Source organism: Larus michahellis, chromosome 4 (genome assembly GCF_964199755.1).
Source record: "Larus michahellis chromosome 4, bLarMic1.1, whole genome shotgun sequence".
Taxonomy (NCBI): domain Eukaryota; kingdom Metazoa; phylum Chordata; class Aves; order Charadriiformes; family Laridae; genus Larus; species Larus michahellis.
This window is the reverse complement of record NC_133899.1, coordinates 12,029,898-12,046,422: the sequence shown is the minus strand read 5'-3', so window position 1 is coordinate 12,046,422 and position 16,525 is coordinate 12,029,898. Positions and strand designations below refer to the sequence as shown.

At 40.1% G+C, this 16,525-nt stretch overlaps 2 protein-coding genes across 4 annotated transcripts in view; both read left to right on the top strand.

The window, feature by feature from the left end:
* The first annotated feature begins 649 nt into the window (after positions 1 to 649).
* On the top strand, positions 650 to 5,643 carry NUDT19 (nudix hydrolase 19). The gene is made up of 3 exons (XM_074582988.1): positions 650 to 1,564; positions 2,945 to 3,152; positions 4,271 to 5,643. Exons 1-3 carry the CDS (start codon positions 887 to 889, stop codon positions 4,492 to 4,494), a joined length of 1,110 nt encoding a protein of 369 aa, XP_074439089.1. The 5' UTR covers positions 650 to 886; the 3' UTR covers positions 4,495 to 5,643.
* Positions 5,644 to 7,356: 1,713 nt separating this feature from the next.
* The window catches only part of TDRD12 (tudor domain containing 12), a 35,209-nt gene continuing 26,040 nt past the window's right edge, over positions 7,357 to 16,525 (top strand). Inside the window, exons 1-7 of one of the 3 annotated variants that reach the window (XM_074582981.1) lie at positions 7,357 to 7,373; positions 9,518 to 9,568; positions 10,771 to 10,932; positions 11,239 to 11,375; positions 12,809 to 12,928; positions 14,280 to 14,335; positions 15,792 to 15,877. In XM_074582981.1, coding sequence (XP_074439082.1) covers positions 9,548 to 9,568; positions 10,771 to 10,932; positions 11,239 to 11,375; positions 12,809 to 12,928; positions 14,280 to 14,335; positions 15,792 to 15,877 — 582 coding nt within the window. In that variant the 5' untranslated portion in view covers positions 7,357 to 7,373; positions 9,518 to 9,547. Of the gene's footprint in view, positions 7,462 to 9,517; positions 9,569 to 10,770; positions 10,933 to 11,238; positions 11,376 to 12,808; positions 12,929 to 14,279; positions 14,336 to 15,791; positions 15,878 to 16,525 lie in introns of those variants that run through there. The other 2 variants (XM_074582980.1, XM_074582982.1) reach the window with 2 other exon arrangements.

Here is a 16,525-nt window from a genome sequence, read left to right as displayed (position 1 = left end):
CTCAACCCGTGTCATCAGCTTTCTTCTGCTTAATCTCTGTGCAAATTAAAAAAAAAAAAAAAATCTATGATTAAATTGAGGAATCAAACCCAAATGTTAAATTAACAAAATAAAACGTTTCCTAAAGTGAACTGTCCGTTCAAAGGACGTTTTCAAGGTTTTGCTATCTTGCCTGACTGTATCGTTTTCTTCCAGGTAACAAGGTACTTAAAAGCCTCAGAAGAGCTCTGTAATAAAAATTAATTAAAATTCTACATACTCCTCCCCCCTGAAGTCTACCAGAAGAAATTCAAACAACTTGGAGCATGACACATTTAATTAAAGACCTAAAAAGGTTTTTGTTACCAACACGCCTTGATGTGTACTTGAGATAGGGAGGTTTGCAAGGCCAGCTGGCGGGTCAGCAGCGGCGTTACCACCACAAACAGGCGCCCTCGGCCCCGACCCTGTGCCGACGTCTGGCGTGTAACCAGTCCCTTCAGCAGTACTCGGAAAGGCTGCGGGCTCCTCGGTTTATTCAACGCGCGCATGTTGTCGCGCTGTGAATGCACGCAACGCTACGAAGCCTCGGCAAGGGAAAACTACTCTATAGTTTTTCAAGCAAGTTGACAGCCACCGCCTCGTTCGCCTCCGCCGTTCGCCCTGCGCCTGCGAACGCTCTGCATCTCCTGAGGCTTTTGCCCCCGAGGACACTATTACCGGCTCGGGGCTAGCCGGGGCCGAGGCCGCCCTGCCCCTGACCGTCCCCGCGCCGCCGCCGCCCCGGGCGGGCCCGGTCGGCCCTCTGCTGAGCCGCCCGCCCGCCGGTGCAGTGTCTCCTCCGCGGGCCCAGGCGGCGGTGGCGCCCGGGCGGCCCCGCGGCCCTGCCCCGTCCGCGCCGCTGGAGATGAACTCGAGCCTGCGGCACTGGCGGGAGGCGGCGACGCTGCTGCTGGCGGCGGGGAGGCCGGGACCGCCGCCGCGCTCCCCGCCCGGCCCCTTCGACTATGAGCTGCTGCTGCTGCAGCGGAGCCCGCGCAGCGGCTTCATGCCCGGCGCCCACGTCTTCCCGGGGGGGCTGGCGGAGGCAGCGGACTTCTCGGCCGAGTGGCTGGGGCTGCTGCCCGCTGCGCCGCTCTGCGGGCTGCGCCCCGTCAGGCCACCGCCTCCCGGGAGCAGCCGAGCCCCGCTCTTCGCCACCGACCGGACGCGGCTGGGCTCGCCGCTGCCGGGGGAGGTGGCCTTCCGCATTTGCGCCATAAGGGAGACTTTCGAGGAGGCGGGAATCCTGCTGCTGGTGCCGGGGCGCGGCCCGGCCCCGCCGCTGCCCGCAGAGCGCTGGCCCCCCGCCGCCGAGCTGAGTGAGTGGCGACGCCGGGTGCAGCGGGACCCGCGCTGCTTCCTGCAGCTGTGCCGGCGGCTGGGCTGCGCCCCCGACATCTGGGCGCTGCAGGAGTGGAGCAACTGGCTGACCCCCGTCAGCAGGGCCGGCGGCCGCCGCTATGACACGGCCTTCTACCTGTGCTGTCTGCAGCAGCGGCCGCCCCACGCCTCGCAGGACGACCAGGAGGTGACAGGCGTCCTGGTAAGGGCGGCGCGGTGCGGCCCCGCCGCGGGGCACACGGCACGGCGGGGCGAGCGCTGCCGGGGCGGACAGCGGGAGCCCGCCGGGCCGCCTCCAGCGCGGATGAACGGCCGAGCAAAGGGCCAGCGCCCAGGCAGGCTGCTAGCCAAGGAGCTGCTAGCTCGCCCCTTCACGGCCACCCTTGCCTCGGTACAGCTCTCCTGTCCCCTGGCCCGTCCCGCGGCTCTCGCCGCTGGGCGTCTTGAAGGGCATCGTACGTGACTTTTATGGCGTGGGATGTGTCTCACGGCAGATCATTTTCTCCTTGAATTACAGCATCTTTCAAAGGTGCATGACAGTCACTTCTCACCCGTCCATCCATTGCCGTTACAGACCTAACACGAGGCGCCCGGCAGACCCGGGGTACCCCAGGGGGTGTCCCGGCAGCAGATGCTGGTGGCATCTGTCTTCTCGGGTTACTTGGAACCTTCCAAGTAACATGCAAACTTGTTGAAACAGTGGATTATTAAAAACATTTGGGGGCTATATTGATTTTTTTTTACCTTTTTTTTTTAATTGGAGAGGGTAAAAATAAAAATCTTCATGAAGTAACTTATTAAAGACAGCTGAGGGTCGGGCACATTAGGGTCTTTAAGTTTTTCTAGAATTCTAAAAGTTTGAAAGCAAGTTAGTAGATGAGAAACCGGACAGCTCTGTAAAAGTTTACCTAACAATTTTGCTATTACTGATGTTTCTGTATTTATTTTTTTAACAGATCTCTCTACAGAAATTTAAAAGTACTCAAGATCTTACCTTCAAAAGAGTTCATGTTTGTTATAATTTTGTTATAAATCTTCTGCAAATGCTTATGCACACATTTATATTATCAAATTCAGCATGTGAGGTGAAATGAAGATTACTAATAGTTTAAACATGCCACACACCATAATGTTTAAGCATGAATAGCTGGGTGTTCGTGCTCTGAAAACTATGTATACAGGAAGCAGACGTTTAGAGGTACTTTGAATTCTTGAAGCATCAGTAGCAACCTCTGTTAACCAAGTTCACATTGAGTTTACGGTTTTCTCTTGTTTCAGTAACTTTTAGTCAGGCCCCTGAAGCATGTCTCAATTTTAGTTTCCAAACTTGGCATGCCTACCTACTTATTTTTATAGGATAAAGAGTAATTTTTATAGATTGCTTTTATCATGTTTTTTCAAATTTTTAAAATTTATTTTTGTTGTTATTTTGGTATAGTTTATAGATGGATTTTAGTGTTTTCAGACAACTTGGACTGTTTCGAGCTCTTTTTTCTGTAGAGACTTCCTTGCTAATGGCTTTTAAAGTCACTTTCTATCTGCTGAAGAAACCATTATTTCAAGGCTTGTTTTCATCTTACAGTGGTCATCGCCTCCAGAAGCCATTGAACGCTTTAAATCTCAGGAAATATGGTTTGCTCCGCCTCAGTTCTATGAATTGTGTAGGCTGTGCAACTTCTCTTCGCTCCATGAGTTACACAAGTTCAGCTCTGACCGGGCTCTAGAGGGATGCGAACGTTGGATGCCTGTGATGTTAACTGCTTCAGATGGCTACATGCAGATATTGCCAGGTAAGAAAACGGATGAAGGTTCTTTTAAACAGATAAAAGCTTGGGAATCGATACCTACTCAACATGACATAAACCAGTCTATAACTGTAAGGAAAATATTCTTTTAAGTCAAGTTACTGCATGCTTTTTCTACTGTTTGGCCTCCTTCTTTGATAGAGTTCATAATGGCTCCTGTCAGACACCAGCTACTGAATCACAGACAGCATAGTTATTTCGGTACTTGCTCATAATCTCGTTGTCTCATATGGTTGCTATTAATGTTTATTTATGAAGAAATTCTACCATTTCAACTTTTTTTTTTTTAATGTGAAGGATTAGATTAGAACTCCTCCTATTTAGTCCTTTTCAGTGGGAATTCAAATTTCTCATTTCCTTCAGTTATCTGCTTGCCTTTCTAAGGGCAAGTGGATCAAGCCCAGCTGCAGTATCAGTCTTCACAACAGCAGTGACAGGGCCACGATCTACAAAGATACACTGATTCATTTTCCTCCTACCCCTTCTCCCACTTGAAGTCTCTCTCACTTCATAATCATGTACACTTTTGCCTTCTCCTTAGGAAAAGCTGCATCTACTATTAATTGTTTTCTGCTTTTTTAGTTTGCCTTTCACTATGCTTTCTCCTTTCTTTTGGTCACAACTGACCTCAATAATTTCTCTATTTGTGGTATATTAGCATTCTTGCACAAAAGTAACGTGTTTATCTGTCAAAACACTGCTTTCTTCAACAAAACAGAACAAAATAACAGTTTCTATTCTTAATTCTACCGTAGCCTACCTTTATACACTTGGAAAAGTATTTGTCGCCTTCTCCGCCTATTATATAAACTCATATCTGACAAGGCTGTGATTATAGCATATTAGTATTATCCAGAACACTAGAACATAAAAATCAACACCTCGAATGTGCACTGCAGTGTCACTAACAGATACTTCAGAAATTTATGACTGTATCTTTAAATCTAAAGATGTTTAAAGGCAATTTACTTTTGTACTGTGAAACACATTCCCACTGAGTTTCATGTCCTGATAAGTATTTAAAAAATTGCTAGTTTCACTCAATCAAAAGGCTGAAAAACAAGGCAGGCAATGTGTAACTAAAACTTTTTTTCTGCCCCCAGGAGATGAGTTATATCCAGAAGATCCAGATTATACGGGAGAAAAGAAAATAATCATGTCAACAGATAAGAAGGTTGAAGATCTCATGAAAGAGGGTAGTGTATTTCACAGGATAGTAATAAAAAACATCAAGGATCTTGCTGTCTATGTTAATATTCAAGCAAAATATAAACATAAGAATCCAGTCATGATAAACTCTCGTTCAGATTACAATAGCAGATTATAATATCTGTTTGGTTTAAAGCTAGAATATTTTTAATTACATAATACTCACTGTGGTTTTGTCCTTTCTAACCATTGCCAAATTGTCAGGAAAATATTCCTTTGTCCTATCAGAGCATTTTGTGTGTGTGGTTTATGAGATTTATGTGTACTTAATTCTTTGAGTCTTTGGAACAGCACAGTTGTGCCAGTTACAATGTTTAGAAACTACTGAAAATTTAACATAACCATCAACTTAATTATTAAATGTAATTTGATGGTAATTATACTGAGCCATTACCACCTTATTCTACTTACATATTAATTGCAGAATATGCTGTAACACTGATCTGTTGGGTCACGCAGGTCCTTTTCTCACTGAAAATTTAAGTAAATATTATGTTCAAGACAAGTGTGTTTTGAGTTGAAGAATTCTATCACTACGCTTTGCAAAGTTATCCATGAGACTACTGTAACGTGTGTCTAGGAATGAATGAAATTTCCCATTCCATATCTGCTGACATCTCCCAGTCTATTCTTTCTTTCATTTTTGGTAAAACCAGTGTATATGTGTTTATAGAGATTGATTAGCTAAAGCTCACTTTTTAAAAAAAGTATTATAAAGTTAAGGTTTATATTAAATATACCTAAGTTATTTCTACTCATGGTAATCTACTCAAAACTTTACAATCTTCAAAGGTAGAGATAATTTAGACAAACTAAATCATCTATCAGATTGAGTGCATTCTCAACATTCTTTTTATTCATGATAATTTTTAATATTCCAGCTGTTAGCACTTAAACACGTTAAAAATTGCTTAGCTCCAAACAGATACCACTAACAACTTCAGGGAATAATGCACTATCTTGGAAACATGTACTTCCATTTTTCAACATCCTACCATTTTACTTCTCAAATACTTTACTAAGTATATCTGAGATTTAAGAACTTCAGAGGAAGGATTACTGCTTGGTTTTTTGTTTTGGATTTTTGGTTGTTGGTTTTGTCTTTTTTTTGTGCAAGTAGGGGAGTAAATGGAGCAGTGATGTAAGTTCTTTATCTGGAAGAAGAATGAATGATGACTTGAGATTAGACAGTAAAGTTGTTCAGAAAGCTTTGTTTCGGCTTTTGTTCTGTATTTCAATTAAAATCTTTTGCATTATTTTCATTCAACTGAATTGGTCTGTAGCATTCATTTGGATCGGGGGCGGGGGGGGAAAAAGCATGTCCTTCTCTTCTCAGAACATGCTTAGACTGTTGTTGGTTAGGGAGACCTTGCTGAAATTGGTATTCCTCTGCTAAACATGGATCACATCAAACAGTACATGCATTACATACTGTATATTATACAGTATATCTCCTTCAGAACATTCGGGCTAACTCTGTTGAAGATGAAGACAACAGGAAAATTAAGAAAATGTAGAATAGAGGAAACAAAGAAAGCACCCTGTATTGCTGTTTTACATCTTTTTTAGCTTTTTGAGATTAACACTGGCCACTAGGAAGACAAGACGTAAAAGCATAGTTATGATCATATTTGTGGTATCTATAGTAACAAATATCTTGACTTAAAAATGATTCAGTTATTTATTCTGAATGGGCAAAGTAAGTCCTCTGAGCAATTGCTAGGCTATTTTACAGGTTACAATGAGAAGAAACATAAATCCAACAAGAAATGATTTGGCAACCTAGATACAGGTTAGATTCTTACAGAAGTTTTTACATACCTGCATGTTGCTCTACATTATGCCTTTCTAGTACAAGTTTTGCTGTGTGTCAAAACCAGTTAATTCAATACCAAATCGGTATCTTAAGTAAACAGTCTGCCTCGCCATCTTTGTCTTTTAAAACTTTTTTTCCCCCACCCACAGAAGTAAAATGGTCCAGTAGGGGGAGCTTGAAGGCCAAAGGACAAAAAAGTAACAAGAATGGACAAAAAAAATTAACAAAAATATACTGTTTGTACAGAATAATGACAATCGCTAAATGTAAGCATAAATGGCTTAGAATATGCATACAGTAAATAACTTTTAATATTAAGTTTAAAATAGTGATGATTAAAGCTGTTGTTTCAAAATACTGAACCCCTCCAAGTATGGGCTTCTGCCGGAAGAGGCGGGCTGTATTTCCCAGCTGCAAGCCTCATCCCCCTTCTCTTGGGCTGGCACCCGGTCTATGCAGCCTTGCACAAAACTAAATAAAGCCTGAAACACTTTTTTTTTTTTTTTTTTTAAGCTTGAATGGAAAGGGTAGTATACAACAGGGTGAATTAAAAGAAGAAAAAAAAATAGCTGTTTTATCACAGAGCTCGAGATGCAAAAGGGAAGTACTGTTTTAAGGCCTAAACGCTAAGGGACATTTACAACAGCCATTTTCTGTCGCAGACGTATCTATTTCAATAGCACAGCCACTCTCCAACAGCCCCAGGCGCTCTTTCTCCCCACATCTACCTAATCCTACACACCTTCCCAGGACACGCTCCATTCCAGACTTTGGGGCCTCAGGGGAAAACACCTGGGGCAGAAGCCCTGGCTGCCATCGCCTCACCGGGCTGGAGGCGGCCGGGCCTCGGGAAAGCACCGCCTCTGAAGGGCCGGCCCCTTCCCCCCTCCGCCGGCGGCGGCAGGCAGAGAGGAACAGTAAGACTTGCACTTACGCCTCATTTGCCACTACGATACACGTAAAGAGCCGAGAACCCGACACCGCTACACTCCGACCAGGCTCTGCCGCCTCAGCGGGGAACTGCACGCGCTCGCCCGCCTACGCGTGCGCCCTGGGAGGGGTGGGACTCCCGCTGAGGGCGGGAGGGACGGCTGCTTCTAGAAGCTTCTGAGGAGAGCAGCAGGGGGTTGGTGTGGGTCTGTAATTGGACGCTTATGGTAGTGATGATGTTGGTGACTGAGGTTAGAGGGGTTGTTTTCACTAGGAGGAGTCTGCAGCTAAGGCATAGCGTGAAGGAAGGTGGTGGTGGTGAGGTGGAAGAAGGTGTGGGTAGGTAAGGGGAGGTGGAAGAAGGTGTGGGTAGGTAAGGGGAGGTGGAAGAAGGTGTGGGTAGGTAAGGGGAGGTGGAAGATGGTGTGGGTAGGTAAGGGGAGGTGAGATAGAAATAAAGCAAGCATTGTTTCTTAATAGTCTTTCAGCTTTTATTGTGCTTACCATATGTAGTGCCTCTTAGATGTGGGATTTTTAGATGGAGTAAGAGTGACTACAGGGAGGGAAGCTGGGACAGCGAGTTGGTCGCTTTTTTTCTAGGAGCATTTGTATCAGAATGCTGTGTGCGGTTTTGGGCCCCTCACGACAAGAAAGACAACGAGATTCTTGAGCGAGTCTGGAGAAGGGTAACAGAGCTGGTGAGGGGTCTGAAGCACAAGTCTTGTGAGGAGCAGCTGGGGGTGTTCAGCCACCTAGAGAAAAGGAGGCTGAGGGGAGACCTTCTCTCTCTCTACAGCTCCCTGAAAGGAGGGTGTAGCAAGGGGGTGTCAGTCTCTTCTCCAAATTAACAAGTGATACAACAAGAGGAAACAGCCACAAGTTACACCGGGGAGGTTTAGGTTGGGCATTAGGAAAAATCCCTTCACTGAAAGGGTTATCAAATATTGGAACAGGCTGCCCAGGGAAGTGGTGGAATCACCATCCCTGGAGGTATTTAAAAGATGTGTAAACATAGTGCTGAGCGACATGGTGTAATGATGGTTTTTGTCAGTGTTAGGTTGATGGTTAGACTTGATCTTAAAGGTCCGTTCCAACCTAGACGATTCTATGACTTGTGTTGCTGGAGAGGCATTCTTTTACCTTCTTCTCTTGGGGTGAGGGATTTAGTGACCTCTTGTATCTTTACAAGATAAATATGCTTAGTATTGGGGTATGGGATTTGAGCAAACATTTATGTTCTTGCTTAGTTCTTAATAACAAAGTGGGTAAGTTTTTATTAGCAATAGATTAGGAGAGCTTGCCTTTTACATGGGTGTGCTTTATACTTTTGATAGGTCATTTACTGGTTTTGCCCCTCTAAAACTGAGAGTTTAGGAGATGCTATTTGTGTCTCTCACATGGTATTCCTGAAATAAATGTGTGTATTTCTTCCTGTTTCTGAGGCAGCCCTGTGTATTTCATGTTACAGTATATTATAGTGCAGTGTTAGAGACTTACATGTAACCTGGATGGTATGCTTGTATCATATGGAAGCTTAGGTAAAGCTTCTAAAATAGTTTCAGCTGTTTCATTGTAGTGTCAGACTGGGAATAATTAGTACCATCTCTTAGCAAAGCATGTTGCTAATTGTGACTACAGAGTAGCTGTGTTGCTTCTTACTTAGTGTGATAGGTTTGGAAGGTTTTTTTCCTCTCCTGAAGCATTTTATTAGGCACCTGTTTCCAGTGTGAATTGTTTTTAAGTGGTAAACTGGACACTGTAGTGATGATATTGTGGTGTGCTGGTTTGTGCCAAAAATGAAATGCCAGTTACTTGAGTCTGTAGGTAGCTGCTTATTCCATTGTAGTTCTTAGGTATGGTATGTACCATTGCAGGTACTGGTAAAAATCTCTGTTATCTTAAAATTGTTTGCTAATGTTGGGATGCTTCTTCTGTGTTACAAGTTTTTTGTGTGTTTTTTTGTGTTTGTTTGGTTTGGTTTTCTTAATGATGTAAGCATTTTCCTCTGTTGTTTCTGTCCTTTTGGTCATGTAGATAAATTGCAGCAGCCCTTGTGTTCAGTCAGGCTCTGTCTGTTGACCTTTGAATGTAAGATAATTGGCTATATACCGAAAGCGGGTCGAGGGTAATGGGTATGTTTTGGTATACTAAAAATTGATGTGGTTGTATGTAAGTAAGTATGAATGGCAAATCTTAATTAGGCTTTAACACAGTGCATCATTAAGAAGGCTAGTTTGAACCATTTGATCAGTGTAAATCGGTTGCCTAGACTAATACTCCTGAGACTAGTAGCAAAAATCTGGAGGCTTGCTTTAGGTTTGTGCTCTTTAGATATGCTTCAAAATAAGTGGTGGCTTCAAAAATGGTTCATCAAATGTTTGTTGTTCTTTTACAGTAGTGTTGAGGAAGACACTAGCTGAGAAACATGGAAGTCTTGGTATTAGAGGTATGCTGGTGTTTTTTTAAAGTCTAAAGGATTGGTGTTTGTTTCCTTCAATGCAACTATGGAAGTCAGATTAAGAAATAAGATGATGCTTCTATTTGCATTCAGCAGTAATTTCTTGTACGTGTGAGGTCATATATGGATTATATGTTTTGTCACTTTTGTTAAGTATTTATGTTGGTCTCATCTCAAAAGAGGTCAGTAGGGATGCAGTTAAAATCTAAAATTGAAGATGCACAATATAATCTTTTAATAGGGTGTGGTATAATACTAGATTTTAACGAATTCCACAAGAGATCATGGAAAAATCGTTTTCCTAGAATACAGATAGGGTAGCTGACCCCAACTGATCAAAAGGATATTCCATACCAAATTATATCGTGCTCAGCAATAATTGCTGCAGGGAAGGATCAGGAAAGAAGAACATCTGAGGTTATTGAATTTGTCTTCCCAAGTAAGCATTACACGTGATGAAGCCCCGTTTTCCTAGAAATGGCTAAACATCTGCCTGCCAATGGGAAACAGTGAATGCATTCCTTATTTTGCTTTGTTTGCACACACAACTTTTATTTTACCCCTTCAGCTGTTTTTGTATCAGCCTGTGAGTTTTCTCATTTTCACCCTTCCAGCTGTTTCAGTCATCCCTCAGCAGGGGAGTGAGGGAGCAGCTGTGCGGTGTTTAGCTACCTACTGGGATTAACCCACAACAATCAGGGACCCAGATCAGCCCAAAGACTGGGATATAAGGGTTTGCAAAGGCTGAGCAGAAAGCTATGACTCCATTTTAAAGAAACTGTTTTGTAAACTCTCCCGAGCATGAAGAAAAGCCCATTGTTGGGTTTGTTGTGTGTTTTGGGTTTTTTTTATACATCTTGAATATGGAAGTAGAAGTCTTAATGTTTTTGCACTTTACCCACTGTTTGGTTTAACCAACTTTTTAGATAATGCTGATACCTACTACCTGTTACTACCTGCAGTGCGAAAGAAACTTGCAAGTCATTTAACGAACTAATGGTCTGAAGTTGAAAGATGTTTTACTTGTTAACATTCTGTATGCTAAGTAGCAGTCCCCAAAATTTTTAAGGTGCCTTGTTAAAGATTTTAAGTTTTATTTTTACATTTGCTCCTCAGATGTTCTTAAAAACATCCTATCACTTTAGCAGGAGTTAATAGTATTTGTTATTGTTATCTACTCCTTGCCCCAGATTGAAGATCCAGGTTGCTTTTGGGTTACAATGAAAGGATGTGGGCCTTACATAGTCGATGAAACAGAATATAAAAACCTGAATGCTGAAATGAATCAGTTCTATGACAAATCTTACAAAGATGCGGATGAAGTAAAACCACTAACAGTAAAAGAAGGCCAGGTAAAATCATTGCTATGTTGTGTAGATAGAAATAATCTGTTATTTGCATTGATTTGGGGGTGAAGTATCCAAGATACGCATTAATCTTCTTTTTAATATTGCTATGTATAAAAGTAGATAATGGCTTCTCTATGGGTTATCTGTATAGTATCTGTAAACTTCATAACTACGTAAGTTGCAACACTTGCATTTTAAAAAGAAAATTGAGGGCTGTGTAGTAAATACTGTATTCTTGCCTCTGAAAAAGACTTTGAATGTAATTTGCTCCATTTATAAGAACCTGTGGTCTTTTTCTTTCTTTTTCAGATTTGTGTGGTTTTCAGTGAGGAACTCAAATGCTGGTGTAGAGCGGTTATTAAGTCAATCATGTACTGTACAGATGATTATCAAACAGAATGTTTTCTTCTCGATTATGCCAAATACATTTTTGTTAAATCAAAGAAGTAAGTGTTTGGGTTTTTTTGAGGCTGTCACTGAAATGTATTTGTTAGCTAATGCATACAAATACTATTAACATTTATTTAGAATGATAGTGGCAAGGATTTGTTTTAATCGAGGTGTGGATTAGGTCCACAAGAAACTGCTAGCCATGTGATAGGCCCTTCCAAGTATTGATACAAACCAGTCTTTGTTTTCTGAATTTTTAAAGATGCTTTATATTGTAGGTTTTGGGTCTTTAAAGATTTGAAATTGAAGTAATGTCAGTTTATGTCTGAAATACATGATTGGCAGTTAACATATATACTTTCCTCCCTTATTAATTGGTTATATATTAAAAAAATTACAAGCAGTGAAGATTATTCACAAAGTGTACATGGAAGCAGGCTTCGCTTGCTGAACCAGCTTTTGACACCTAGACACAAAAATGTGCGTTTTTCCCCACTGCAAATTACTAGCTTGTTTAGGTTACTAAGAGCTGACAGTCTTAGTATGGTGTAAAAAAAGGTGAGCTTTCACAGGTTCCCAGTTTTTAATAAAACCACTATGAAACCTACTATTTCTAAAATCCTGAAAAATGTGTTTTAAAAAATAACTGTTTCAGCTCTTAGCTAGATTTAAAGTTCATTTCTCTAATAAAACATGCAACTTCGAGTACGAGAAACTTTATCAAGTGTTTTTTGTAGTATTCCACAAAATTAAGAAAGCTTATTTAAAATACTTTAAATATTAAATTAAATAACGTTTTTAAATTTAATTTTACTGTATTGGAAAACAACTTGACAATACCCTGAGTGTAAAATACATTCAACTAGAAGTAAATGTGTGATTTACTGCTTTTTAATTGTAAAATAAAAATTTGAACAAAAGCAATAAATATGTGGATCTTAAAAGCTTGCTATATACGGTGTCTTGCTGGTTATTAAAAGTCTCCGACCAAAGCAAGTGTTAAGGATAAGATAAACACTCTAGTGGTAGCTTTGTAAAGAATAATTATTTTTTCTTTGGAAAATGAGTACAAATGCAAATTAGTGTACTTATTAGATTTCCTTCTTGCTGATGTTAATCATACCTGGTTTGTTACACAGAAGTAATAATTGCAAAACAGAATATGCAGTGGCAGGTGGTATATGTGGTAGTACGAGAGCTAAATATCATGAAAAGACAAAGCTGTAGTGGCAAAGGATCAGAAAGATTTCGAGTGAGTAGTAAGTGTATTGATATCCAGAGCAAATCTGTTCACTAATTGCTCCTGGTAGCACCTCTCTTGGAGAGAAAAATAACGCAATGGTTCCGTGGTGTTTCACAGTGGGAGCCAAACTTCTGGAAGAACTGTCTGGTCAGATACAGGGTAATGGAAGGATGTGTATGAGACTAATGACTTCTGGAGAATAAAATCTGCTTAATAAAATAAGATTAAATCTGCTTTGTTTTTAAGCATTCGAGTTGCACTGGAAGCATTTATGCAGATCCCATATAGGGCAAAGAAGTGTAGACTGTATCGCACAAAGCCAGTGACATTGCGTATCGATTTTTATGAAGATACTGCAAAAATAGTGTAAGTAGAGTTTAATAAATGTGTTCTATTCATAAATTTCTTAAGTGTGAAGTTTTATTGTAGAAATTTTTTTAGAAGAGATGATATTTCAAGAAGAACATAGAAACAGTTTTCCAAATCTGATTTCCTGTTTCAGAGGAGCAGGTCTTAAGTGGAACTGCTTCCTTAATGATTTGGGTTTTATTATTCACCTGTTTGAATCTTTTGATATTTATTTAAAAGCCTTCAGAAGTTTAGACAGGTTTCTGGCAGTTTTTGCCCTTTGTCATCCCAGAGCTGTGCTTCTTGCTTCCTAGCACCTGAACTTCTTTGCTAATCTGTCCTTATGTGCTGTTTCTTACAGGTGCTCATCTTAACTCCTGATACTTTTTTTTTTTCCCCTGTGGTAATTTCATGCTTAGGTGAACTGAAGTTCTGCAGCTGTTTATAGGTAGCTTTCGTTTTCCCCATCGTGTCTTTTTTCTTGCCACATTGTGGATTTCTGTTGTGCTTTCCATGTATTCATGTCAGTTTTTTCTCACCGCAGTTTTGAAGGACTTGAATAAGGTTTTCACTGGGGTCAGGTGTAAAGAGAAATGATTTTGTATCCTTGAGTTCCAGGATGCTGTTGTCAAAGATCCTGCCAACTTGAGAGGGACGTGATTAGATCACTGGGGAATACAGCTCCACAGCCAGAAAGCTACTTTGATTTATTTGTCGGTAAAGAATATTCAAAACTCCATGTGGTTGAGCACTTTACTTTTCTAATACTCCTGTTTGGAAGAAGAAATTGACTTCTAGTATTGTGACAGAACAAATACTAGTTGGGATAGGAATAGCATACATCTTAAGTGGGCCATCGTTGTGAATTATCAAAAAAGTTGTAGGTTGTCATATTTTTAGTGCTCTTCCCTTGATTCTTTTTTATTTTATACTTAAAGCTTACTTTATACTTAAAGTTGCAGAAGATGGTAAAGAGTGAACTTAATTTTCTGCTATAGACACTGGAGCCTTCAGCACTTTAGTGTTTGTTAAGTGCTTGTGTTGTTAAGCACAAGTGGACTCTTGCTTTATTTTTGGTTATTCTGTTTTGTTTCTAACCATTGTATTTTATATTGGATGTAAGCCATCATACCTTGACAAAGCAATATCAAGTAATTTTTGATCAGCTTATTTTACTGATGAGCTGAAACAATATTATCAAGACTGAAATTACATTCTAAGTAGCAAGATTCTGCTAATTTGTCTAGTTGCTGCACTTAAGATTTGGCGTGGCTTGAAAGTGTTTCTTGATATGCATCACAAATTTTTTCCAACATTACCATTTTAATTTTTGATGTTGTGGGATAACTGGTTGTGTTTATTTTCCTAGACCAGCCAAAAGATGGGATAGTGCTGCTACTTGGTATTTTCAAAACCTTCTTAAAGGTAAATAAAACATCCTGCCAAAATCATACTTGTGGCTTCTGTTTTGGGAAAAATAAACTGTTAGAGAAATGTAGTACTTTTGTTTATATATTTAATTATATTTAAGAATATTGTAGATTAAAAATAAAGAGGAAGGAGCTACATAAAGTTTTATGTGTGAACTGACTAAAGCAAAAATATTTGTGGAGCTTCATCTTGAGTACTGTGGGCTTCCATGCTGCATAAATTTGATAGCTGACTAGATGGTGTCTGGCTCTATGACACATTAAATAAGGTAGCACTCACATAACACTTGTTTTGAACAGTCGAGCCTTTCTTTGTGTTTAGCTTAAACCTTTGAATAGCCATCACGGCTGTATTTTTGTAGTTTTGTACAGAGTTGGCAAGATCTGGCTTATGAGTTTACCCTCTCAGTTGTTGCTTGACAAGGATGTAAGCACCAGCTCAGAAGACGTGTATCTTTATTGTAGTTGTTAGTAAATAGATTGAGCTCCGAGTAGTTATTCAGTAAGCTAGAACTGCTTTTTCTCCAGTCTGTTCTTGTGCTTTCACATATTTCAGTAAGTCATCCAGTCTTTTTCATATCAAGCCTTCTGTATTGGCATGAAACAGATTTTGATCTTACTAGAAAAGCAGCTCCTTACTGAGATTTTCTAATCTTGCTTAAATGCTTCTACCTAAAAAACTGCCTACCTGCTCACTCACAAGTATAATAAACTCCACATAAAATGTGTTTGGGGAGGAGAGGATGAGCTTACAAAAGCAATAAGGAGTCTTTAGGCTTATAATTTCACACGCTAACTGGTTCATAGCACTTCTCATGATTTACTTTTTTATTTTTTTTTGCCACACATTTAAGTGTCACTATGCAAGTAAAGGTTAGTAGGGAGCAATAATAACATTGAATTTAATTTCATAGATATTGCCAGACTGTACCATAAGTAGTAATACATACTTTTTTTAATTGTTAGCACATCATTAGTGCCTGCAGAAGTGCTTCAGAATTTACTAACGGACTTTATCAGCTATGTTTGCTCGAATGAAGGGCCTAACCAAGCCATACAAATGTGCAAATATATCTTCTTTCAAGAAAAGTAAATGTCAAGTTTGGAAAGTACTCATTTGTACTACAGGTTGTCAGAGGCTAAAAGATAAACTAAGACTTTTAGTGTAGAACTAAGACTCGTTTGTGCAGAGAGGTCATTAATCTGTTTCAGCTCCCAATCTTCCTTCAAAGACTAAGGACAATTTCATTTTTGCAACTTTAAGGTTTTTTTTGCTTTGTTACTTTCTCATTTCACTGAAAGTTATTATGATTGTACTAACTTCCCTAAAGAAATAGGTTACATGTGTAATTGTGATTTCTATTTTTGTTGATCTCTGAAAGTACAAGTGAAAAACACTGATAATTTGATATGGGTTTAATCTTTTTACTTGTGTTTATTACTACATTTAGCAACTACCCAAGTGAAAGTCAAGTTATGTGCTGTAGAAGATAACACATTTGATGTATTTCTTTATGTGACAATAAAGGATGAAAAGGTGAGATACTTTTATATCTGCAAACCTGTTCAGACACTTTGATACGCAAGTTACAACTTTGCAATTAGTTTAACACTGAAAAGCATTACTTGCAAGTGAATTGTAATTTCTGTCAGATACAGTAGTAACTGTATATCATATACTTATTAGGGCGTTTGTTTTATTTTTCTGTTGCTTGTAAACCCCTGGGGGAATTCCAAGAGGCAGAAATCCTGTTTGTCTTTGTGAACCTCTTTTTGGAAGGTATTGTCAAGCAAGTGAAGTCCAATAAGTACTTCAAATGGACAACTATGTGAATTATTTAGCGCACTTTTGCACCTTTTTGTGGTATCATACTTAATGTTTCAGTAGGCAGTTGCATAGTATTATAAAAATAAATAGGAATTCACAGTTGCTTTTGCATAACACTGAGTCCTCAAACCTTTGGAGGGGGGCGGGAACCCCAACTAGTTCCACTTGTCAAGATGTGTAACTTGTGCTAAATCTCTGCTGTAGTTACTGTCAGACTTGCGCAGCTGTATGGTAGATACAAATAAATGCATTTGAATGCTGCTTCTACTTGGGAGTGTTTTATTCAGAGTTTTAGCACTGGAGCTGTGGTCTTTGCCGCAGATAATAACTTTGAAGGTACAGACTAGTTTGAGTATA

Coding starts and splice junctions, on each gene's coding strand:
- NUDT19 (XM_074582988.1), top strand. CDS start 887: ATGAACTCGAGCCTGCGGCACTGGCGGGAGGCGGCGACGCTGCTGCTG. Junction 1,565..2,944: donor AGGAGGTGACAGGCGTCCTG/GTAAGGGCGGCG, acceptor TTCATCTTACAG/TGGTCATCGCCTCCAGAAGC. Junction 3,153..4,270: donor CTACATGCAGATATTGCCAG/GTAAGAAAACGG, acceptor TTCTGCCCCCAG/GAGATGAGTTATATCCAGAA.